Raw genomic sequence first — 19939 nt, forward strand, 5'->3', positions numbered from 1 at the left:
CAAGAACGGAAGCAGAACACAGTCTCAGGAGGCATGGCAGCTTTCTGCTCAATGCTGAGGTTCATTTTCCACCATAGCTTAAAAATGTGACATTTACCTAATAGAGACTATTTTAGACATTTTTACCTCTAATTCTTACAAAAACTCTACAGTTGATATAATTTACTGGAATGTTATGCCACCCTAGCAAAAACCCAAAATCTCAATACATAAAAAACAGCTTAATATATTAAATGAGTAACTTTTTTTGACACTTACTTGCATATTTGTTCATAACCCTGTGATGTGATTAAAACTTTCACACTAGATTCATAAACGTCATTAATATTTGACCAATGAGCCTGTATCTGAGGATCCTCAATGCGACTTGCTAAGCTGTCAATGGTTGCAGCAGTTCTTTTAAAGAAAAGAAATGAAAATTTTTAGAAAGTCACCATATAAAATAATAAGATTATAAATCACGTCAATTTTATGGATATTTGAAAATCAGATGACTACTTTTTGGAAATACCACCATTTGAAAAGCAAAGATTTTCAAGCAAGGTCAGATGTAGTTCTGAGACCCTCCTTCAAGTTGCTCTGATGTGCTGGTTCTCAGCTTCCTGTTACAGCACACTCTCATGCACAGCTTTATTCTCTTTTAACTCCATTTGTTTTCGCCCACTCAGGAAATCTTATGAGAACACAGGCGAGAAGGACACTTCTAAGGTAATAACCTCAGCTCTATAAAGAATATAAATCATTCATAAATATCAATAGTTGATCCCTGGGAACCAATGACTTGGGACACACCCACAGCTGAGGCCGATTACTGTAATGGAATTATCATTCTCAAGAGAAGCTAGAATGTCAAATCACTATAATGTACAGCTGAAACTAATAGGATATTGTATGTCAACTATACTTCAATTAAAAAAAGGAGGGAAAAAAAGAGAGAAGCTGGAGAGACTTTCTGTACAATTAAAACCTTATACTCCAAGAAAGATAAACATGATAAGTGAGAAATAAGATTCATCAGTGCTAATTATGTACCAAATATTGTAGCAAGTGCTTTCCTGAATTACATCATTTATCTTAATAACAACCCTGTGAAGTAGGTACCATTATTATCTCCATTTTCCAGAAGACAAAAAAGCAGTTGAGCAATGTTTAGTGTTATAGAGCTGTAAGCTGGGGTACAGCACCTGGGAACCTAACTCCAGAGCCAGTAATCTTTCCTTTATATTTTATATATGCTAATCATCAGCCACTGCCTAGAACAAAGCTTAAACCATGGAAGCTAACCAAACTGCTGGAGGTCCTCAGTTTCTAAGGGGCCGACTCTAGCACTTTATTGGGAAGAGAAGGCAAAGCCTGGAGGAAATGGGAGGAAATGACTCGCCGGTAAGGAAGGACAAGGGCTGTTACATAAATGGGTTTGGAATTTGCTCTTTGACCCTGCTTCTGAGTATTGGTTTCTTTCAATCCATACTTAACTTTCTCTATTCTTTTTCTGTGATTCCTGACAGTGTCTCAAAAATTCCGACAGCAGATAAACATGTGAGAATGTTCATCTCAGCATTACAATTATCAACAAACTAGAAATTTAAAATATCTAGTAATTGAGACTTGGTAAAAGAAATCATGGAATATTCATATAATAGGATATTACATAGCTATCAAAATATCTTTGAAGGCAGGTGTATAAAATTTAATGATCCCAGATTTGTTTTTAAAAAAGATACACACACCCTGACACACATATATCAAAATATATGAGCATGTTAACAGTACATCTCACTGGATATGGTGTTACACAGATGGGCTTGATACATTGGAACGTGATTTCTATACCTAAGGGAAAAAAGGGGACATTTTTGAAAGCTTTGCTGCTTCCAAGATTATAACTACTACTCTGAAATTTGTAATGGTTCTCAAGATAGCTATATCCATGCCCCTCATTTATTTCAAGGAATATTTAACTTTATGCTTAATCACAAATTTGCAAGATTAACAATAGACTCAAATTAACAGCTTTTATAATTGAAATGTACAAAAGGAAAGTAACAACAGTAACCTACTGTTTATAATATTTTCGTTGTTTGTAAGGAACTTCCGCATACATTATTTAATTTGCTCCTAAGCCCAGACTCCTTATCTCCAGCTGACCGAGGAATAGACGGGGGCCGTCGGTAGTAAGTCACCTGCCCAAAGTTACTTGGCAAGTGGCTGAGCCCTGGCTTGAACTCATCTTTTACCCTCAATTCCTTACACCTTTCACTGAATCATGCTGTCTTCTCTAACATGTCTGCCTAATTAATTTTACTAAAAGTTTCAATTCTAAGACGACAAGATAATGCGCTAATAAAACCATGACTGTATTAACAGGAAAAAGCTGAAAATCAAAAATAAAGTATCATGTACAGAACAACAGTGTGCCCAGGCCTGAAAGTCTGGAGTACTACCTACCAAGGCACAATTACGAATGAAGTGAAAACAGACTTCTTCACTAAGTACCAAAAATAAAAGAGGAGAACATCCTTTACGACTTGAAAAAGATACATTTATTTAGGCTCAATCATGCCAAGTTCTTTTGTAAACAATGCGTATGGAAGAAAGAAAAGGAGCTTTGGAGTTACACAGACCTGGCATAAATCCTGACTGCTACTTTTTAGCTCTGTCACCTGGAGCATGATGCATAACTTCTCTAAGCCTCAATTTTCTCATCAGTAAAAATGGGTTAATGCTATCTACCCCAGAGAATAAGGATTAAGTAAGTCAACATATGGGAAAGTGCCTTCCAAAGTCCTAAAATGTGTGACAACCAAAAAACATAGAAAACTTCAAAAAAAGATTTACATCAGGTCAGCAATAAGTATCTCAGGGACAGCTTCCAGAAGAAAGTATGGTATTATAAGGGACATTCCAAGTCAGTCGTCTTTCAAAGTTTTAGTGCCAGTGTTACAAACACTATCTGAAGTTACATGGGCCAGGGGTCTAAGTCTTCCAGAACTTGACAAGACTGTCTACGACCATAAATTCTGACACTGCAGCCACCTTCCTCTCCCTGGAAAAAAGGGTTAAAGCATGCCAAAAATAATGTCTAGGAGATAACTAATAAAGGAAACAGGAATGCAGTTTCTAAAAAACCAGTAACTTTGTTCATCGTTACCTGCTCCTCAGAAAAATATGCTTTGCCTGTTTAATTATTTTTTCCAGAAGCCCTTCACTGGACTGTAATGAATTAATTTCATTTTTATCAAAAGCTTGAGGACCTGAAAGTCTCATTCTCTTGTGGCCGAAAGGTGCACTTGCTGGATGAGGCATCGTGATGGAACTCAAGGTCTGTTTATGAAACTGTAACAAGAACAGCCATTTTTAAATGACCGATACCCACACGTGAAATACTACACAATGTTCACTCAAAGCATGGCTCACATTTTGGAAACAAAAGCAATGGACGTGAACCAATATAAAGGCAATCCTGGCACACAGATAAACGTTAATATCTACTAGGCCATGCATAATGCGAGTTTGTTAAGAGAAGGGTCCTTTTCAAGCTGTCATTTTTATTTTAAAGAACAAAAACAAATATTCTTCAGTAAGTCTCATTGACAGAACATATGCAATCAGTACGTAGTTATTCCATTATGTCCTAGATTAGGGGTTCCCAAACCTGGAAGCCTATCAGAACCACGCAAAGAATCTTCAAAAGACTGAACCAGATTTGGGGGTGAGGCAGGGGAGGCTGGAATATATTAAGTTTCCCAGGGGATTCTTTTGAAATTAGCCTCAACTGTGAACCAGCACTCTGGAAACACAGTTCTAGATGACCTGTAAGTAGACTAGTCCCAAAATAGCCATCCTGTTCACAGGCTCTGGCAAGACATTTCCCCTGAACACCCAATCAGAATCCGTCTGCACCCTTACCACGTGTTTCTTATTCTCTCTGTAAAACTTCTAGGGGCTGGGACCAGTGGCATAGTGGTTAAGTTTGGTGTGCTCTGCTTTGGTGGCCTGGGTTCATAGGTTTGGATCGTGGGCACAGACCTTCACCACTCACCAAGCCATGATGTGGTGGTGACCCACATATAAAGTGGAGGAAGACTGGTACAGATGTTAGCTCAGGGTCAATCTTCCTCATCAAAAGATAAAAAGTTTCCCTAAGAAATACAAAAAAAATCCCAAAAACCTTCTGGTCTATTTCTACCACTAGAAGCTCTGCATGGGAACAGAGGTTGCATTCTGATTATGTCTGTATCCCCCCAGCATACAACAAGGATCTTTCCCATCACAGATAGTGAATGTCACTGCTATGAGAATAATGAGGACTCAGCAGATGGGAGCTTGTGCATATTCACTGCCCAGGGTATGCTTACCTCTCTCATTAATAGATGCAAGTTATGCTCTAGGACATAAAGATGGTCCTCTGGACTTTGCTTCTCAGTAGCAGATTTTTGGGATTTCTTATCATTTGAAGAATGGCACAAAGAAATAGATAACTGCAAGCCTATTTATAAAAATAAGTAGCACAGACATAAATAACCTAAAATATGGAAAGGCAGAAACACATAAAGCATAGTCATAGCCCATTCTCAAAAGATACATTCTAAACTTGAAGAAGGGGGTTCATGATTAACATTTTGCACCAAAAAGACTGTTCATGAATATAATAAACTACCATGTACTTTAACAATTCAAATTCTGTTGACCTACGATGTGGCTGCTGACCTTGAGGTGAACAGAAACGATATATTAATTAATTTCTTCCTTCTTGCCTTCAAATTTAAAAAAAATACCTTTTTTAAGGAAAACACAGAGAGTTAGTATCTGATCTTACTGACTACAAGACAGACACTCTTCCCTGCCCCCATGAGAACGAGGACAGAATTTTTCACTCCAAAAACCCAATCCCTTGACAACATCTATGAAGATACTCCTCAGAATTTATGGAGAAAACAAGTGCACAGCTAACTACAAATCGATCTCCAGGGAAGTCTAACTGCTTCTGAATAATATAATTAAAATTCAACTTCCAAAAATTTAGGAATATATGGGTATTTAATAAATTAAGCATTTTCTAATTGATATCTCATTTAAACAATAAGGCAAGATCCTTGAAAAATCCTCCACAATGGTGGTAGCATAAACACCTGAAAGCAACTGTTGCTGAATAATGGCCTTGCTACTGCGAATTTTTAACATAGACTGTTTAAAATCCAGGAGTTACACTATTCAGGACCTAGAGTTAGCAGCGTAGTCTGTGTTGCCTGCTGTACAGGCTGCCGCTACGGACAGCGCACTACCTCTCTGCTCTGCCTGTTCCTCCAACACACCCTAACAGCTACCCAGTTTATCCTGTTCCCCAAACCACAAAGTCCTGTTTATAAATCTCAAAGGGTTGGCTGCTCTTACTTGGAAAGGGCTGAGAGATAATCTGGTTTTTCACCACAATGTGAGGGATCTGTGATTTAAATTGAACAGCTTCCCGAGAGAGCTGTGCAAAAATTTCTTTACACAAGAGAACGTTTTGTGCTGCTTCTAATTTCGTCTGCCAATGTGGGGAACCTGAAAGACAGTGGACATAAATATGTGTTAATTACCTGATGATATTATGTATTAACTAGCTTAATGGTGATCTGAATACATATGACAAAAGTTCAGAAAACACTGTATTACAGCATATCCTTTCCAAAACATAAAAATTCTTCTTTTACACAGAAAAAACTGGTAAGTAAGCTCAATCTTTAAAAAAAAGATTCTACAGCTATTCACTAATGCTTAATTAACAAATTCTAAACAGTACATTTCCAATTGTTCTTACTCCAAAGTACCTATTTTTCCTATTTATATTTATCTTCAGTTTATTTGTAAATGTAAGCTTAGGTAAGACTAGATGTTAGAGGATGGAACATAACTACACCTGGTTTGGATTTGGGCAAAGGTCGTTTGAAGAGGTTAACTGTGCCGAGATCACCTATGTCTGGAGCCTGTTTTTGAATTGAAACCTATGTGACAATAAAAACATGAAAGAAAAAAGTTAGCCAATTAGCTTCTGGGCTATTAGTAAGAAATTACTTGAAAAATACACTGACAAATACCTTGATATATGCAGACCCTTCTAAATCACTAGGAATTTGAACATCAAGGGGACAGTAATCTTCAGGTATCTTCTTATCCAGATCGATGTCTGTATTCTTTATTACCTCAAATGTACCGTGATGGGGAAACAGAGATCCTAATGGAGTATTAAAAATAGGAAAATTAGGGGCCAGCCCTGTGGCCGAATGGTTAAGTTCACGTGCTATGCTTTGGCAGACCAGAGTTTCACTGGTTCCAATCCTGGACGTGAACCTAGCACCGCTCATCAAGCCATGCTGAGGTGGCGTCCCACATGCCACAACTAGAAGGACCCACAACTAAAATATACAGCTATGTGCTGGGGGGCTTTGGGGAGGAGAAGGAAAAATAAATAAAAAAATAAAATAAAGGCTACTTAAAAAAATAGGAAAATTAAAAAGTTAACACATTAAGTACATTATTAAAAATATAATAACTCATATCCACATCATTGAATCATAAATTAAGTCCCCAACAAACACGTGTGTTCAGAGGAAAGGGGAAGGGGTGGTGGGCAAAGGGTAGAGAGAAGGCAGGAGAAAAGACTTATTTACCTTAAAAAAATAACACTGCTTAGTCTAATGGTAACACTATTATAAAGGAACTCCATGGGCCATCCAAACTGTTTTATTCCAATGGAGTTTCGATAAAATGAATGTACTTCCAGAAAATATTTCCTCAGATTTAAACCTTGGAGATTAAATACTTCTGGAGCTCAGCATCTGTAATAAGGTTTAAACTGAAGTGTTCTGAATCCAGCAAGAGAAGAACAAAAGGACAGAACATACACTACCTCTTTTTCAAGCAGTTCCTAGATTTTTATGTGATATCTTTTTGTGTAGTGCAGAAGTTTGGGGAAGTTGTTCTGGGCTGCTGAATTATATGAGGAATGGGCACTTAAATGTAACTGCTGTTTTGTAACAAGAGAAGATGTTCAAGATCTTCTTGTAATTAAAAACAGAATCTAGGGGCCAAGCCCATGACTGAGTGGTTAAGTTTCCATGCTCCGCTTTGGTGGCCTGGGGTTCACTTGTTCGGATCCTGAGCATGGACCTAGCACTGCTCATTAGGCCATGCTGTGGCAGCATCCCACATAGAAGAACTAGAACGACTTACAACTAGGATACACAACTATGTACTGGGGCTTTGGGGAGGGAGGAAAAAAAGAGGAAGACTGGCAACAGATGTTAGCTCAGGGCCAACGTACTCACCAAAAAAACCCAAAAAACCAAAAAACAGAAATATAATCAAATCCTTGTCCAGTCATGCATCACTTAACAATGGGAATACATCCAGAGAATGTGTCGTTAGGCGATGTCATCATTGTTCGCATATCATAGAGTGTACTTACACAAACCTAGATGGTATAGCCCACTACACACCTAGGCTATAAGGTACTAGTCTTATGGGACCACCATCATATTGCAGTCTGCTGTTGACCAAAACGTAATGCAGCGCATGACTGTATAACTGTGGGTGACTGTCCCATGGAAAGAAATTAGGTAAAGTACTTGTACATAATTATTTGTTGGCAAGAACTTATAACGTCCAGAGCCAGAAAGTACCGCTTCTACAGACCACTTATTAAAATGTAAAAATGTCTCTTTCATCTTGAATTCATCTTTGTAAGGGGATTTTACCTCCAGAATTTAAAATTTCCCAATTCTCATCAATGCTGAGGCACAGAGGCCCGCCAGTACTTGACCAAACCACCTCAACTCACCTTCCTTTAATTTCAGGATGAGGATGGCTTGCTCTGGCAAATGAATCCTTCTGAAATATCACTCTACTATTGCTATCTCATGATCACAGCCAGGCCTCCTCGCTTTATCCCTTGGCTTTCAAAGCCTTTATCCCATTGATCTGTGAATCTTATAAACTCCTACCAGATAGTTCCTCTAAATACATCTGAGCAGCTCATATAAAGACATCACCATGACTACCCTGAGAACCTGCTATTACAGCTCAATGCGACAAAGAATTTATACCAAATGATATGAATTCAAGATCAAACTTTGGTATACTCCAAGAAAATACATTCCTTAAGTTAGTGTGCAGCCTTGGTTGAATGGGGAAGAGAAAGGCAAAGTATTTTCACCATCCTCTCTTCACCCAGGATGTGAAAACAGCTCAGCAGACTAAAAGGAGAAAAAAAGAATAAGGAAGAATAGAAATGTCTCTTTTCTCCTTTTATGCCCAGTTTTTAAGGGTTACAGGTAAGCTTCTGATTGAAGAGTCTAGCCCTACCTCCTGCTTTCTGACTAAAATGTCAATTGTGGTCAGGGTGCGTTAGCACATAAACCCTGTCTCTGAACTTTCTTTTAACGTACCTAAAAGGTTTTCAAATTGAATCTAAAATATTCATATATATATATATAAGGCTATGACAAGAGTAATTTCAGCTTCTTCAGCATTACGTGTACAGAAACTAAAATTTCAAAATGTAGCATGTAACTGAGAAACAACAGATTATAGAACATGTAACATTACACTCAACCCTGTATAGTTTTTTGACAAACTCCAGTTTAACAGCATAGTTCTTAACAATAATCTATACCTGCACTTCTGTAGCTGAGATCTCCAAGAATTTTATCTCCAACTTTTCTAAGTTTCCAGTGTTGCCTTAATCTCAAAAGCTCAGAGTTGAAGTCTCTTTGTAGCTTATTTTCTTGGTTTTCAGTCACTGATTTAGTCAGTCTTTCTGCCCCCTTCAATAGGATCTGTGCTGCTCCCGCAAGTGACTTCTTTTTAGATATCAACTGCAATGTCTGAGGATTCTATCAAAAATAATTCAAAAGTACACTTCTGTACTATTTTTAAGTGATTTTAAAATTATACATTTTCTCAATAATAAAATACTTATTATTCAAGAGAAAATTTAGAAATTAACGAAATGCAAAGAGAAGGGAGAAAAAGTACACATAATAATGTTTTTTCTAAAAATAATAACGTTAAACTATTTCTTTGGTTAAGATGTTAAACCACACACACTACAGTGGACTATAGATCAGAACTTACCACTGCATCAACTCTGGCCAGCGTGGGTTAGGTCCCGCTCTTATGTACCACCAGTCCCCACTTCCCACCCATGTGTATATTCACTCTTTTGTGGCACTCAATACACTTCTGATTAAAGTCTATAATCTCTGCTTGAATGTAACCTTCATGATGGCAGAAACCACTATATCCACAGACCCTAGAACAATGCCTGGCACATCATATTTGATTTAATGAATAAATGAATGACTCCAATGAGTATAGCTGTAAAATTATCCTGTGTTACAGCAAGCTACCAAAGTGCCTTTGGAATTAACACTGAAGCCATGTGGCATTAATATTAAAAGTACTTCACTGAATGCTAATTTTTGGAAAACTGATGAGAAATCAAAATCTATGTATTATATATACATACATCAATATCCATAATCACCACCAATTTGTATATTTAGTAACCACATATATTTCCAAAGAGCCAGGTTTAATGAAAGAAAGTTTTCTGGTTGTATAAGAGTCAAAATCATAAAATTTCAAAAAATGTCACAATAATCTTTTGATCATATTAGGGAACCTAATTCTAAGTTCTTGGAGAGCTCAAGAAATTCCTGGAGACTCCTCTCTGGGAAAGGAACAGAATGGTGGGAAAGGCAGGGGGCTATCAGTGAGGAGCCAGAGTTCTCATCTTGGCTCTCTAACCACTGGCTTTACTGCAATCTGAACACATCACAGATGGCTCTGGGCTTTAGTTTTTCTCTCTGTAAAATGAAGGAAGCCGGCTTAACGATCTCTAAGAAGTCTTCCAGCACAATGCTTCTAGATTCTGAAACTATTATCATGTGAGCAATTATATTCAATTAATAGGGTTCTTACAACAATTATTTCCTCTCCATGCCACTAACTTGGTCTTGGTCCCGATGCTTGCTGTTCTTAAGGCCATACTAAGTGGCCTCCCTAATTTCAGATTCTTCATTCACCAATCCATCCTTCTGCTGCCTCCGTTTCATCTTCTCATGTTCAAAAATTACATATACTCTTCATCAAATCTCAACAATTCTACCTGGCTTTCAATATCCTCCGTAATTTGGCTTTTCTAACTTTTCTAAGCTGGCCCTAAAAGGGGGGCAGAGGGAGTTTGAGGGGGAAAACTGAGACTTCGAGAGAGAAAATAACTTGTTTGAGGTCACAGGGCTAGTGAGGGCAGAGGCAGGATTTAAACTCAGGTCTGTCTGACTCCAAAGCCATTTAACCATCGCATTTTTGTGTAATATATTACAGATCAAGAATCCAGGCTCTTTAAAGTATTACATTATTAATGAAACTTAACTTTTCTGAGAGTCACAGGTATATTAATAAAATAACAGATGAAGGAGATACAGTTTTATGCATTTGTTTTGACCCAGTTAGTTTTTAAATCTCCATCTGGACTTAATTTTGCATCAAAGGAAATGGAATAATAGGGACACAATCTAAAAAATGGTCCTGAGACTTAATAAAATGGTATCATCATTCAAATAAAGCCCAAAAATACCTGTTTTGGGGGAACTGCATCCTGAGAGACGGGATCAAGAGTCATAAATTTTTTGTCCCTAACAATACTGAGAACATCATAGAGAACGCACATCTCTGTCAGGGCACTTCTCAAATTGTTCCTCACTGAGTCCCAGGGCCAAAGGGAAGGCTGAAATTTTACCAACCCTGAAACGAGAAAGAAAAAGAAATACAAATGTATTAGTTACACTGAATAGAAGACAGAAAGCTCATTTAGAGGTTTAAAAGCACTAAAAGAAAAAATAATGAATTTTATTTCAAATTGTTCCCTCTTTTATCCCATGCTCCCCACCCTTTCTTGAATCTTTAACATTTAAGTTAGCATTCCTACAATGGAAAAACAAATATGATAGCTAACTTCTGTAGGTTAAATCCAACATTACAACATGATAGGCATTCAAACATCTTTTTAAATTTATGCAAGTCTTTTTAACAAGCTTTTTTCTTCCAGCTTTTAAAACTTGAATAATTGTAGAGAGTTTCCAAAATAGAGAAAAGTACAAAAATAAAAATGACCTATAATGGCAACACTCAGATAGTAAACACTATTAACGTATCTTCCAACCTCTTAATTTTTTTAAATTTATTTTTTGAATTAAATTTCACAAACACATACTCACTATATAGAGTTCAAACAATAGAGAGTTACAGAGTAAAAAGTGAAAGTTTTCCTTCATTCTCTACCCTTAATTCTCTCCCCTCCTGAGAGGTTATCACTTTTAACAGGTGGGAAGTACCGTTCCAAATGTTTTCCTACGCATTTACATACATATACTCCCATTTTCCAATACTTGCTTTTCCCCCCACTTAATATGTCCTAGAGACACTTGCACGTCAGCAATTACAGATCTACTTCATTCCTGAACAGTGTATGATATTCTGGAGCATGAATGTCCAACAGTTTAAGCACTCCTATTTAACAGACATGTATATTGGTTCCAACAATGCTAGCAGCGGTCAGCATTTGGAACACACATCTGTGTACATGTAGAACCTTTCCTGGAGGTTAAATTCTTAGCCATGATATTAATGGGTCAAAAGAGAGACACATTTAAAAATTGTGACACATACTAAACTGCCAAACTGTCTTTCAAAAAGGTTCTACTAATTCACGCTCCCAACAGTGGATACTAACAATCTCTTAAATTTCTGCTACTCTTATGCATGAACATAGTATCTTAACGATGTTTTCATTTGCCTCTCCCTACTAGGGGGATCTGAAGTCTTTCCTCCGTGAGATGACTGTTTCTATCTTCGGCCCATTTTTCCAATGGGTTGTTTTTTTCTTTTCAGTTTGAAGCGATTCTTGGAACACAGGGGATATCAAGCACTTGTGTGTTATAGGGGTTGCAAATTCTTTACCCAGTCTGTCATTTATCTTTTTACTCTGTTTATGGCATCTTTCCATTATTATCTTTAAATTTTATGTGATGAATATATCTATCCTTTCCTTTATAACTTTTGTTTATGTTGCTTAAGGTCTCTCTACTCTTAAGATTATAGGATTATAACTTCCTTCCAATATTGCTTTATTCTCTTCATTTGCATTTCAATCCTTGTGGAAATAATTTTTGTGTATGGCATGAGGTAGTATTTACCTTTTATTCCCAAACGGACCCCTAACTGTCCTACCACCACTGGCTTGAAACGACATCTTGATTTTTTGAGGAAGATTAGCCCTGAGCTAACTACTGCCAATCTTCCTCTTTTTTTTGCTGAGGAAGACTGGCCCTGAGCTAACATCCATGCCCATCTTCCACTATTTTGTACGTGGCACGCCTACCACTGTATGGCTTTTGCCAAGCAGTGCCATGTCCGCACCGGGGATCCGAACGGCGAACCCCGGGCCTCCGAGAAGCCGAACATGTGAACTTAACCAGTGCACCACCGGGCCGGCCCCTGAAATGACATCTTTAAATTCCCATTTACACAGAGTTTGGTGCACACAACTAAATCAACAATTGTATTTTTTATCCTTGACAAGACTGAGAATCCAAAAACCACTCATACTTCTCCTACAATTCTCTAACTAGCCTCCCTCTTTCTCGTTTTGTTTTCCCTATAATTCGTTTACTACATAGCACTCAGAGTAATTTTTTAAATCTGTCTACTTAAAATCTTTCAAAAGCTTTCAGTTGTCCTCCTAAGAAAAGCGAAATGCTTATCCTGGCCTAATGGCTCTACATGATTTGGCTCCAGCCTACCTCCTCTATCTCAGACCTTATCTCACACTCCACTCAAAAAAGATCTCTTTTCAGTGGGTGTTACTATCAGCCACATTGCTAAGGGAAGCAAGCAACTCGCCCAAGATCACAGGCTAGTAAGAGGTAAGCGGCGATGCGAATTACAGGGCTCTTAAACAGAATGCTCCACGTTACAGACGCTCTATTAAAAACTTATTTAAACACTTCACCAGTGACCGTGTCTCCAACGCTCCCACTCAGAAAAACTTGCAGAAGGATAAGGAGTATTGAGTCAGGCGGTCCCCTATACGTCCAGCATAAAACAAAAAACGACGACGAGCACAGTTGCTGTTCCGCGCGGGCGTATTTCACAGTACTCCCACGCTCAGCATCTCACCTAGCGCGGGAGGCCGAATGACAGGACCCGGGCGGGTGCGGCACCCCCACACCCGCCCCGCGGACTCGAGCAGCAGACACGGCCTTACCTTCCTCGTCGTCCTGGTCCGCGCTGGACCCGGCGCCCGCCCAGTCCTGCGCGTCGCCCTCGGGCCCCGCCGCCTCCTCCTCCTCGGAACCCGACCCCTGGCTGAAGTCGATCCGCTGGGCCAGACGCGCCAGATTCTGCGACATGGACAGCGGCTGCAGGTACGTCTCCGTGCCATCCAGGCCCACCTCCTGGACCTGCTTCTCGCAGGCCGACTCGATGCTGATCCGCACAGCGCGCACCCCGGACATGCTGGCGGCGTCGACAAGCGGCGGGAGGACGCCCGCGCGAACAGAAAACCCAGGGAGGAAGCAGAGGCGCCGCTGAGGACTGTCAGGAAACCTACGCGGCTTTTCGGCCAGAACCAAAGCGGAGGCCGCAGCGACTTTCCCAGAATGCACCGCAGGAGATATACACACACCCCGTACCCGACCCAACCCTCTCGCCTCGCTGTCTTCTGGAACGAAACTGGCAGGCGCCGGCGTCCCGGGCTTCCGGGCGAGCCCTTCCGGTGACTCCCAGCTCCCCGTCGCGAAAAACTTCCCGGCCTGTAGGAGGCGTGGCCGGCGGTGGGAGCGAGGGGCGGGTGCAGAGCGGGAGAGGCTGGTCCAGGGTGTCTGTCTGCGTTTTAAAAGTTAACTTGCTTGAAAGTGGAGGAAGGCAAGCTGAAGAAGGCCGAGAAGAGGTAGAGATAAGGAAATAAATGGGCCCTGGATCTTAGTGATGAGAGTCCCTCTGAGAATGCTGAGATCTGAGGGCTTACACCTAGAGTAGAAACAGCATGTCTGAAGATTTGTAAAGTAAGGGCGTAGTTTGAGGAAAATTATTGTGCTTATCCCTACTTAAAATGATACTACATAATTAATCCGTTTTCCCCTTAGTTGTAAACTCCATGACGGCGACTATCTCCAGCAAGCATAATAGACATTGGTGCGTAATAACCGCTTAGTAAATATTTACTTCATACCTGAGTGACTGAGAATAAATAATTTTTAACAGATTAAGAAGCAGTGGTATAACTTCAGTCTGAGTCCCCGAGAAAGTGTTTCATTAGTAATAATTCCAAAGGGAACGGTGGATTATTTTATGTTACAAAACTCTACTTAATTAAGGAATTATGTATTTATCATGAGTCTTTCCGAGTTTTGTACTGACCAAGATTTACTTAAGTTTTTGAACTACTTTTCCAAGATATTTAGGAAAATACGGTTGCCCTGGTACCAGTCTCTACCGAAATAGAATGTATGTGGGTGTGTGTTGGGGGATATGAATTTTCAAAAGGAACCTATTTTTGGCAAGCTCAACATTGATTCCGTTGCACAGTCATGTTTGAGAACTACTGTACCTAGTCTTTATGTGTAAATTTTAAAAAAGTTTTAATACTTTATTTTTAAATTTGATTAATATTTATCATGGGCTCTATTTGTGCCAGTCACTGTGCTAAGTGTTTTAAACGTATTTCTCATTTAATCTTTATAAGGTGCTCATACTTGTGCAGTTTGGCTGGGGCATCTGCTGTCTGAGCTGGGCTTGCTCACACACCTGAGGGTCAGCTGATCTAAGCTGGGCTCAGCTGGTTGGTTCTATTTCAAGTTACTGGTCTACAGGTCATTCAGATGACTCTGTACCATGTGTCTCTCATTCTTGTACTAGCAGGCTGGTCAGGGTGTCTTGTTCTCATGGTGATGGCAGAGGTACAAGAGGTGAGCCTTGCCTGCTTTTCGTGTCTAACATCCACAAGTCCCATGGCCAAGCCCAGAAGTCACAGGTGGGAGTGGGGCTACGCTCAGCCTTTGTAGTTGCAGAAACTGCAGTTACATGGAAAGGAGTATGGATAAAGGGAAGAGCAGGGCCAACAATCTGTCACATATGGAAAATAATCCTGTTACACTGCCCTGTCTGACACCATAAATAAAATAAATTTCAAATGGATTAAAATCTAAGTATAAAAAATAAAGTCTTCTGTAGACTCAGACACATGATACTAAGTCCTGCTGACAGGGAAGTGTTCTACGAAAAATTTTTGTCAGATTTTGAGGGCTCATGGAGCTCAAATCTTCCAATGGGAAGAACTGAATCCATCACCACCTTTCAGGGCTGCAGAGACAGAGATCTGCCAGGTTCTCAATTAAAACTCCAAAAGGAACACATGGAGTAACATGCTGTAAGCAGAAGTGGCCTGAGTCTTATTTAAAAGGCAAGCCAACCCCAACCCAGCTCAATCTCTGATGACATTGAGGTAATCAGCCTGTCACCTTATCTCTCTTACACAAGAAAGGTGGAAACCCTCACTGGTGGAAGATATCAGCTAGAACACACAATCTCCAGCATAGAATAATAGTAGTAGTAGTAGATATGTAAAGAGGCAAGAAAGAGTGACCGATAATCAAAAGCAAAAACACATAATAGGAAAACATTGGAGATGGGAGGCAAGGACTTTAAAATAACTGAAAATAGAGGAAATTGGACAAAATGGATGAAAAGATGGGGAGTTTCAACAGAAAATTTCAATCTATAAAAAAATAAAATGTACATCTTAGAATAAAATTGGTGCAATTAATAACCCATAGGATAGGTTTACTAAGAGATTTGACACAGCACAGAACAGGATTAGTGAACTCAAAGACGGGTCAATGGAAAAATCCAAACCAAAGTGCGGAAAGAACAGAACAGAGTGTAAGATACTTTGGGGTACATATTCAAAATTTTTATAGACATTAAAAGGTTAATAAGGGAATACTCTGAATAACACCCTTTCCTGCTTCCTCTGGCCACAAATATCAGTTTTTCTTAGTTTTAGCCCCCCAGACTCCACACCGCAATGCAATTCTTCACAACGGGGGCCACCCTCCAGATGAAGCACCAAGAGAAAAGAGAGAAATGGGACCACAGGAGGCCCACTTCCTGATTCCCTTGGAGTCATGTTTCTCATTTTTCTCTTGGTGTTGCAGGTGACAGCTCTGCTGATGCTACTGATGTAGTGTGCAGCCCCTGGGTGGGGCTGAGAGAGAACAAAGAAAACAAAGGAAACAAAGGGAAAAAATGGAGAGTATCACTGTGGCTTACTGGGGCTCCCTTTCCTGGTTCTCTGGCCACACAGGACTTTCTTGGGAGTTTTTGCTGTCCATATCCATGGCATAGTTCTGTGACAGACTGCCTCAGATAAAAGAGGAAAGAAAAATCAGGAAACTCATCACCATATTGTTCATTCTTCAAATTTTGACTTCCCTCTTCAACTTACCCACTATGGTTTAATTTTCAAGAGTGGTTCTGGGAGTTGCTTTTTGTATTTTATGCGAAGTTTTGTGTTGTATAATTGTGGGCGAAATAGGCTGTTGTGGGCTTATTCCATCTTGGCCAGTACCGGAAGTGCATGTGTTCTTTAGTAAATTTATTTTTGTGTTTGTGATATGCAGTTTCCTCTAAGGTATGGTACCTTATAGGGTAATATTAATAGGACTTACTCTATTTTAATTATTTGTTCATATGTCAGTCAGTCTCCCCACTAGACTGAGCTCCTCTGGGGCAGGGACCCTGTCTTATTCGTCTTTGTTTTCATAGTGCCTGCTACAGTGCCTGGCACATTGATGATGCTCAGTAAATTGCTATTGAATGATAGGCCACAAAGAGGCTTCACAGATAACCTGAAAGGAAACGGGGGTTTTAAAACCAAAAGCAAATGAGAGTCTGCTTTTAGATGTCTACTATAGTGGCAAATATTAGGTTACTAATGTAACTAATCCCAAGCATTATTCTAAACTTAAAGATGTCAGTCTTCCTTACTTTAGTTAATACACTTCAGAAAAACAGGCTGTATCAGAGAAATGGGGTCTAAGGTAGGAGTTCCAGGAACAGTAACCATACATTTGACCAATGAATATACCAGATTTTCTTTGGAAAACTCAGTTTTTACTATTTTATTACTTTAGTCACATAATTGCCCTTCTGGCTGTCAGTTTTGTTCTCATTTTAGGTTTGGACAGATGATGTCAATATATCTGGTCTCCACGCTCTTTGAACTGTGTCTATCAGCAAAAAAATTTTCAGCTGGCATCTTTAACATAATATAATTTAAGAAATGTACACAAAAATAGAAATTAAAAAGGATGAAATAAAATATGCAAACAGACATTCTAAAACTCCTGCAGCCCTTGGAATGGGCTGTGCACTTGCTGCGGTTCATGCACCCCACTATGGAGAACGCTGATGGAAGGGCAGAGGTGGTATTCATAAACTTTAGTCAGGGGAAGAGACCCTGGGCTTTTTCAGAGCGCCCCCCACCCCCAATCTGAAATCAGATGGGAAGCAGCCATAGAGTGGGACCCAAGCTATTCACTCTACAACTATTTTAACATAGTAGAAGTTCTCAGCTTAGTTTCTTCGGGCAACTTCCAGAGACCTCAGGTGCGAACTTAACAGGCAAGCTGCAGGAGGACAGCTCACTTCCCCAAGGGCTGTGATTTTTTAGTAGCTCAACCCATCTCACAGCTTCCTGTTTGGAACACGTTCTTAGTCCGCTCTGCAGTTTTACACTTCACTTTTCTCCCCTACTGAATGCAGAACCCTCGGCCTGTTGATCCTCTTTTTTCAGAGCTAAATCCTCTTCACTGTTTACCTCCATTTGTGTTCATTTTTCATGTCACTGCACCAGAGCGCACACTTGAAAAGTAGGCTTGTCATTTCATAATATACCTCCGTGGGATTCACTAGTATCTAAGACGAAGAAGTTGGTATATCGTGATCCAATCTTTTTTTTTTTTTAAGATTGGCACCTGAGCTAACATCTGTTACCAATCTTCTTTTTTTTCTTCTTCCCCTTTTTCTTCTCTCCAAAGCTCCCTGGTACATAGTTGTATATTCTAGTTCTAGGTCCTTCTGTTTGTATTATGTGGGATGCCACCTCAGCATGGCTTGATGAGCAGTGCCATGTCTGCGCCCAGGATTCAAACTAGCAAAACCCTGGGCCACTGAAGCAGAGTGTGTGAATTTAATCACTTGGCCATGAGGCCAGCCCCTCATTATCCAATCTTAATGCATAGATATTCCTATACATTTCATGGAAAAATAATGCATAGTATGTCATTGACATTTTCCCATCTTTCCCAAAGGCAAATAGGATATCCCCATCCAACGTAGTCATCCCTTCCCAGTACTGCTCACCACTTCCCACATAGCATGAATGGAGGTCACTGACATACAAAGGATAACTCCTTAGGAAAGAAGTGATATTATATATAGGAATAGGGTGTCAATATGTCAGAGAAGAATTCTAACCAAATTCAAGAGAACAAAAGGGAAATATTTTTTTAATTTAAAACATTAATTTAATTAAAACATTAATTACTAAAGCACCATAATTCTTTAGTGTAAACTTAAAGATATTTTAAGAAAATATGTGAAAAATGAAGTACAAAAGAACATACCTCCTAAAAGGAGATTCATACTATGTCCTTAACTTTATATTTAAGAGTTAGGGGCCTGCCTGGTGGCACAGTGATTAAGTTCACATGTTCTGCTTTAGCGACCTGGGGTTCATCGGTTCGGATCCCGGATCCCATGTGCAGACCTACACACTGCTTGGCAAGCCATGCTGTGGCAGGCATCCCACATGTAAAATAGAAGAAGACGGGCACGGACATCAGCTCAGGGCCCGTCTTCCTCAGCAAAAAGAGGAGGATTGGCAGCAGATGTTACCTCAGGGCTAATCTTCCTCAACAACGACAAAAAATGAGTTAAAAAGAAGGTTACAACAAACATCTGTGTATTCACATCCAACTTAAGAAATAAAGCATTACTGATATAGTTGAAGTCCCTTTGTACTCTTCCTAGTTCACATCTCCGTCCTCCTAGAAATAACCATGACTTATAATTTCCATGTATTTACTGTTAAATCACTCACCTATTGCTGTGTAACAAAGCACCCCCAAAGTCACAGGCTTAAAGCAATAATCACGCATACTTGAAGCATCTGTAGGTCCTGGGGGCTGGCTGACCTAAGCTGGGCTTCCATTCTCTCCCAGACACTGGCCCAGAGTCCTTCACTATCTTGTTAACTCTTCAGTACCTTCAAGAAGATACTTTTTATATTTTTCCAGCTCTTAAAATTGTCTTTAATGAGATGATTTGTCTGAATTGTCTAATCCACTTTTAATGGAAATAGAGATCTTAAGATTTAACATTGGCCATTGGTTTTTCCTTTTCTGTCAAATGCTGGTTCATAATTTCTGCCTATTTTTCTATTAGGTGTTTGTCTTTTCTTTACTGATTTGTAGATGTTCTTAATGCATTCTGAATACAAACTGAACTTCATCAGTTATGTTTTGAAAATATATTCTCCCAGACTCTAGTCTGCTTTCTTCCTTTTTGAGCTATAGTCTGTCAAACAAGTTTTATATTTAAGGTTGTAAGATCAGACTTATCTTTTCCTTTTATAGTTTGTGCCTTACGTTCTTTAGAAAATCCTTCTGTACCCCTAAGTCATAAAGACATCCTCCTATATTTTCTTCTAAAGCTTTTAAACTTTTCATATTCACATTTAGGTGTTTAATTCACCTCATATTGAGCCCAATCCAATTTTACTTTTCCATATTAACTAGTTGTGCCAGCACTATTTGAATGCATCTTCCTT

The 19939-nt window shown here is 39.4% G+C and overlaps 1 protein-coding gene across 2 annotated transcripts in view; it reads right to left on the bottom strand.

Annotated features, from left to right (window-relative positions):
• The window catches only part of MED17 (mediator complex subunit 17), a 29126-nt gene extending 12856 nt beyond the window's left edge, over positions 1-16270 (bottom strand). The window contains exons 1-9 of one of the 2 annotated variants that reach the window (XM_001491421.7): positions 13313-16270; positions 10625-10791; positions 8657-8876; positions 6081-6217; positions 5903-5987; positions 5395-5547; positions 4359-4489; positions 3152-3336; positions 259-396 (exon numbers count right to left, since the gene is read on the bottom strand). In XM_001491421.7, the coding sequence (XP_001491471.2) occupies positions 259-396; positions 3152-3336; positions 4359-4489; positions 5395-5547; positions 5903-5987; positions 6081-6217; positions 8657-8876; positions 10625-10791; positions 13313-13562 (1466 nt within the window). In that variant the 5' untranslated portion in view covers positions 13563-16270. The remainder of the gene's footprint in view (positions 1-258; positions 397-3151; positions 3337-4358; positions 4490-5394; positions 5548-5902; positions 5988-6080; positions 6218-8656; positions 8877-10624; positions 10792-13312) is intronic. The other variant, XM_014741844.3, reaches the window with a different exon arrangement.
• Positions 16271-19939: the final 3669 nt, after the last annotated feature.

This window comes from Equus caballus, chromosome 7 (assembly GCF_041296265.1).
Source record: "Equus caballus isolate H_3958 breed thoroughbred chromosome 7, TB-T2T, whole genome shotgun sequence".
Lineage (NCBI taxonomy): Eukaryota > Metazoa > Chordata > Mammalia > Perissodactyla > Equidae > Equus > Equus caballus.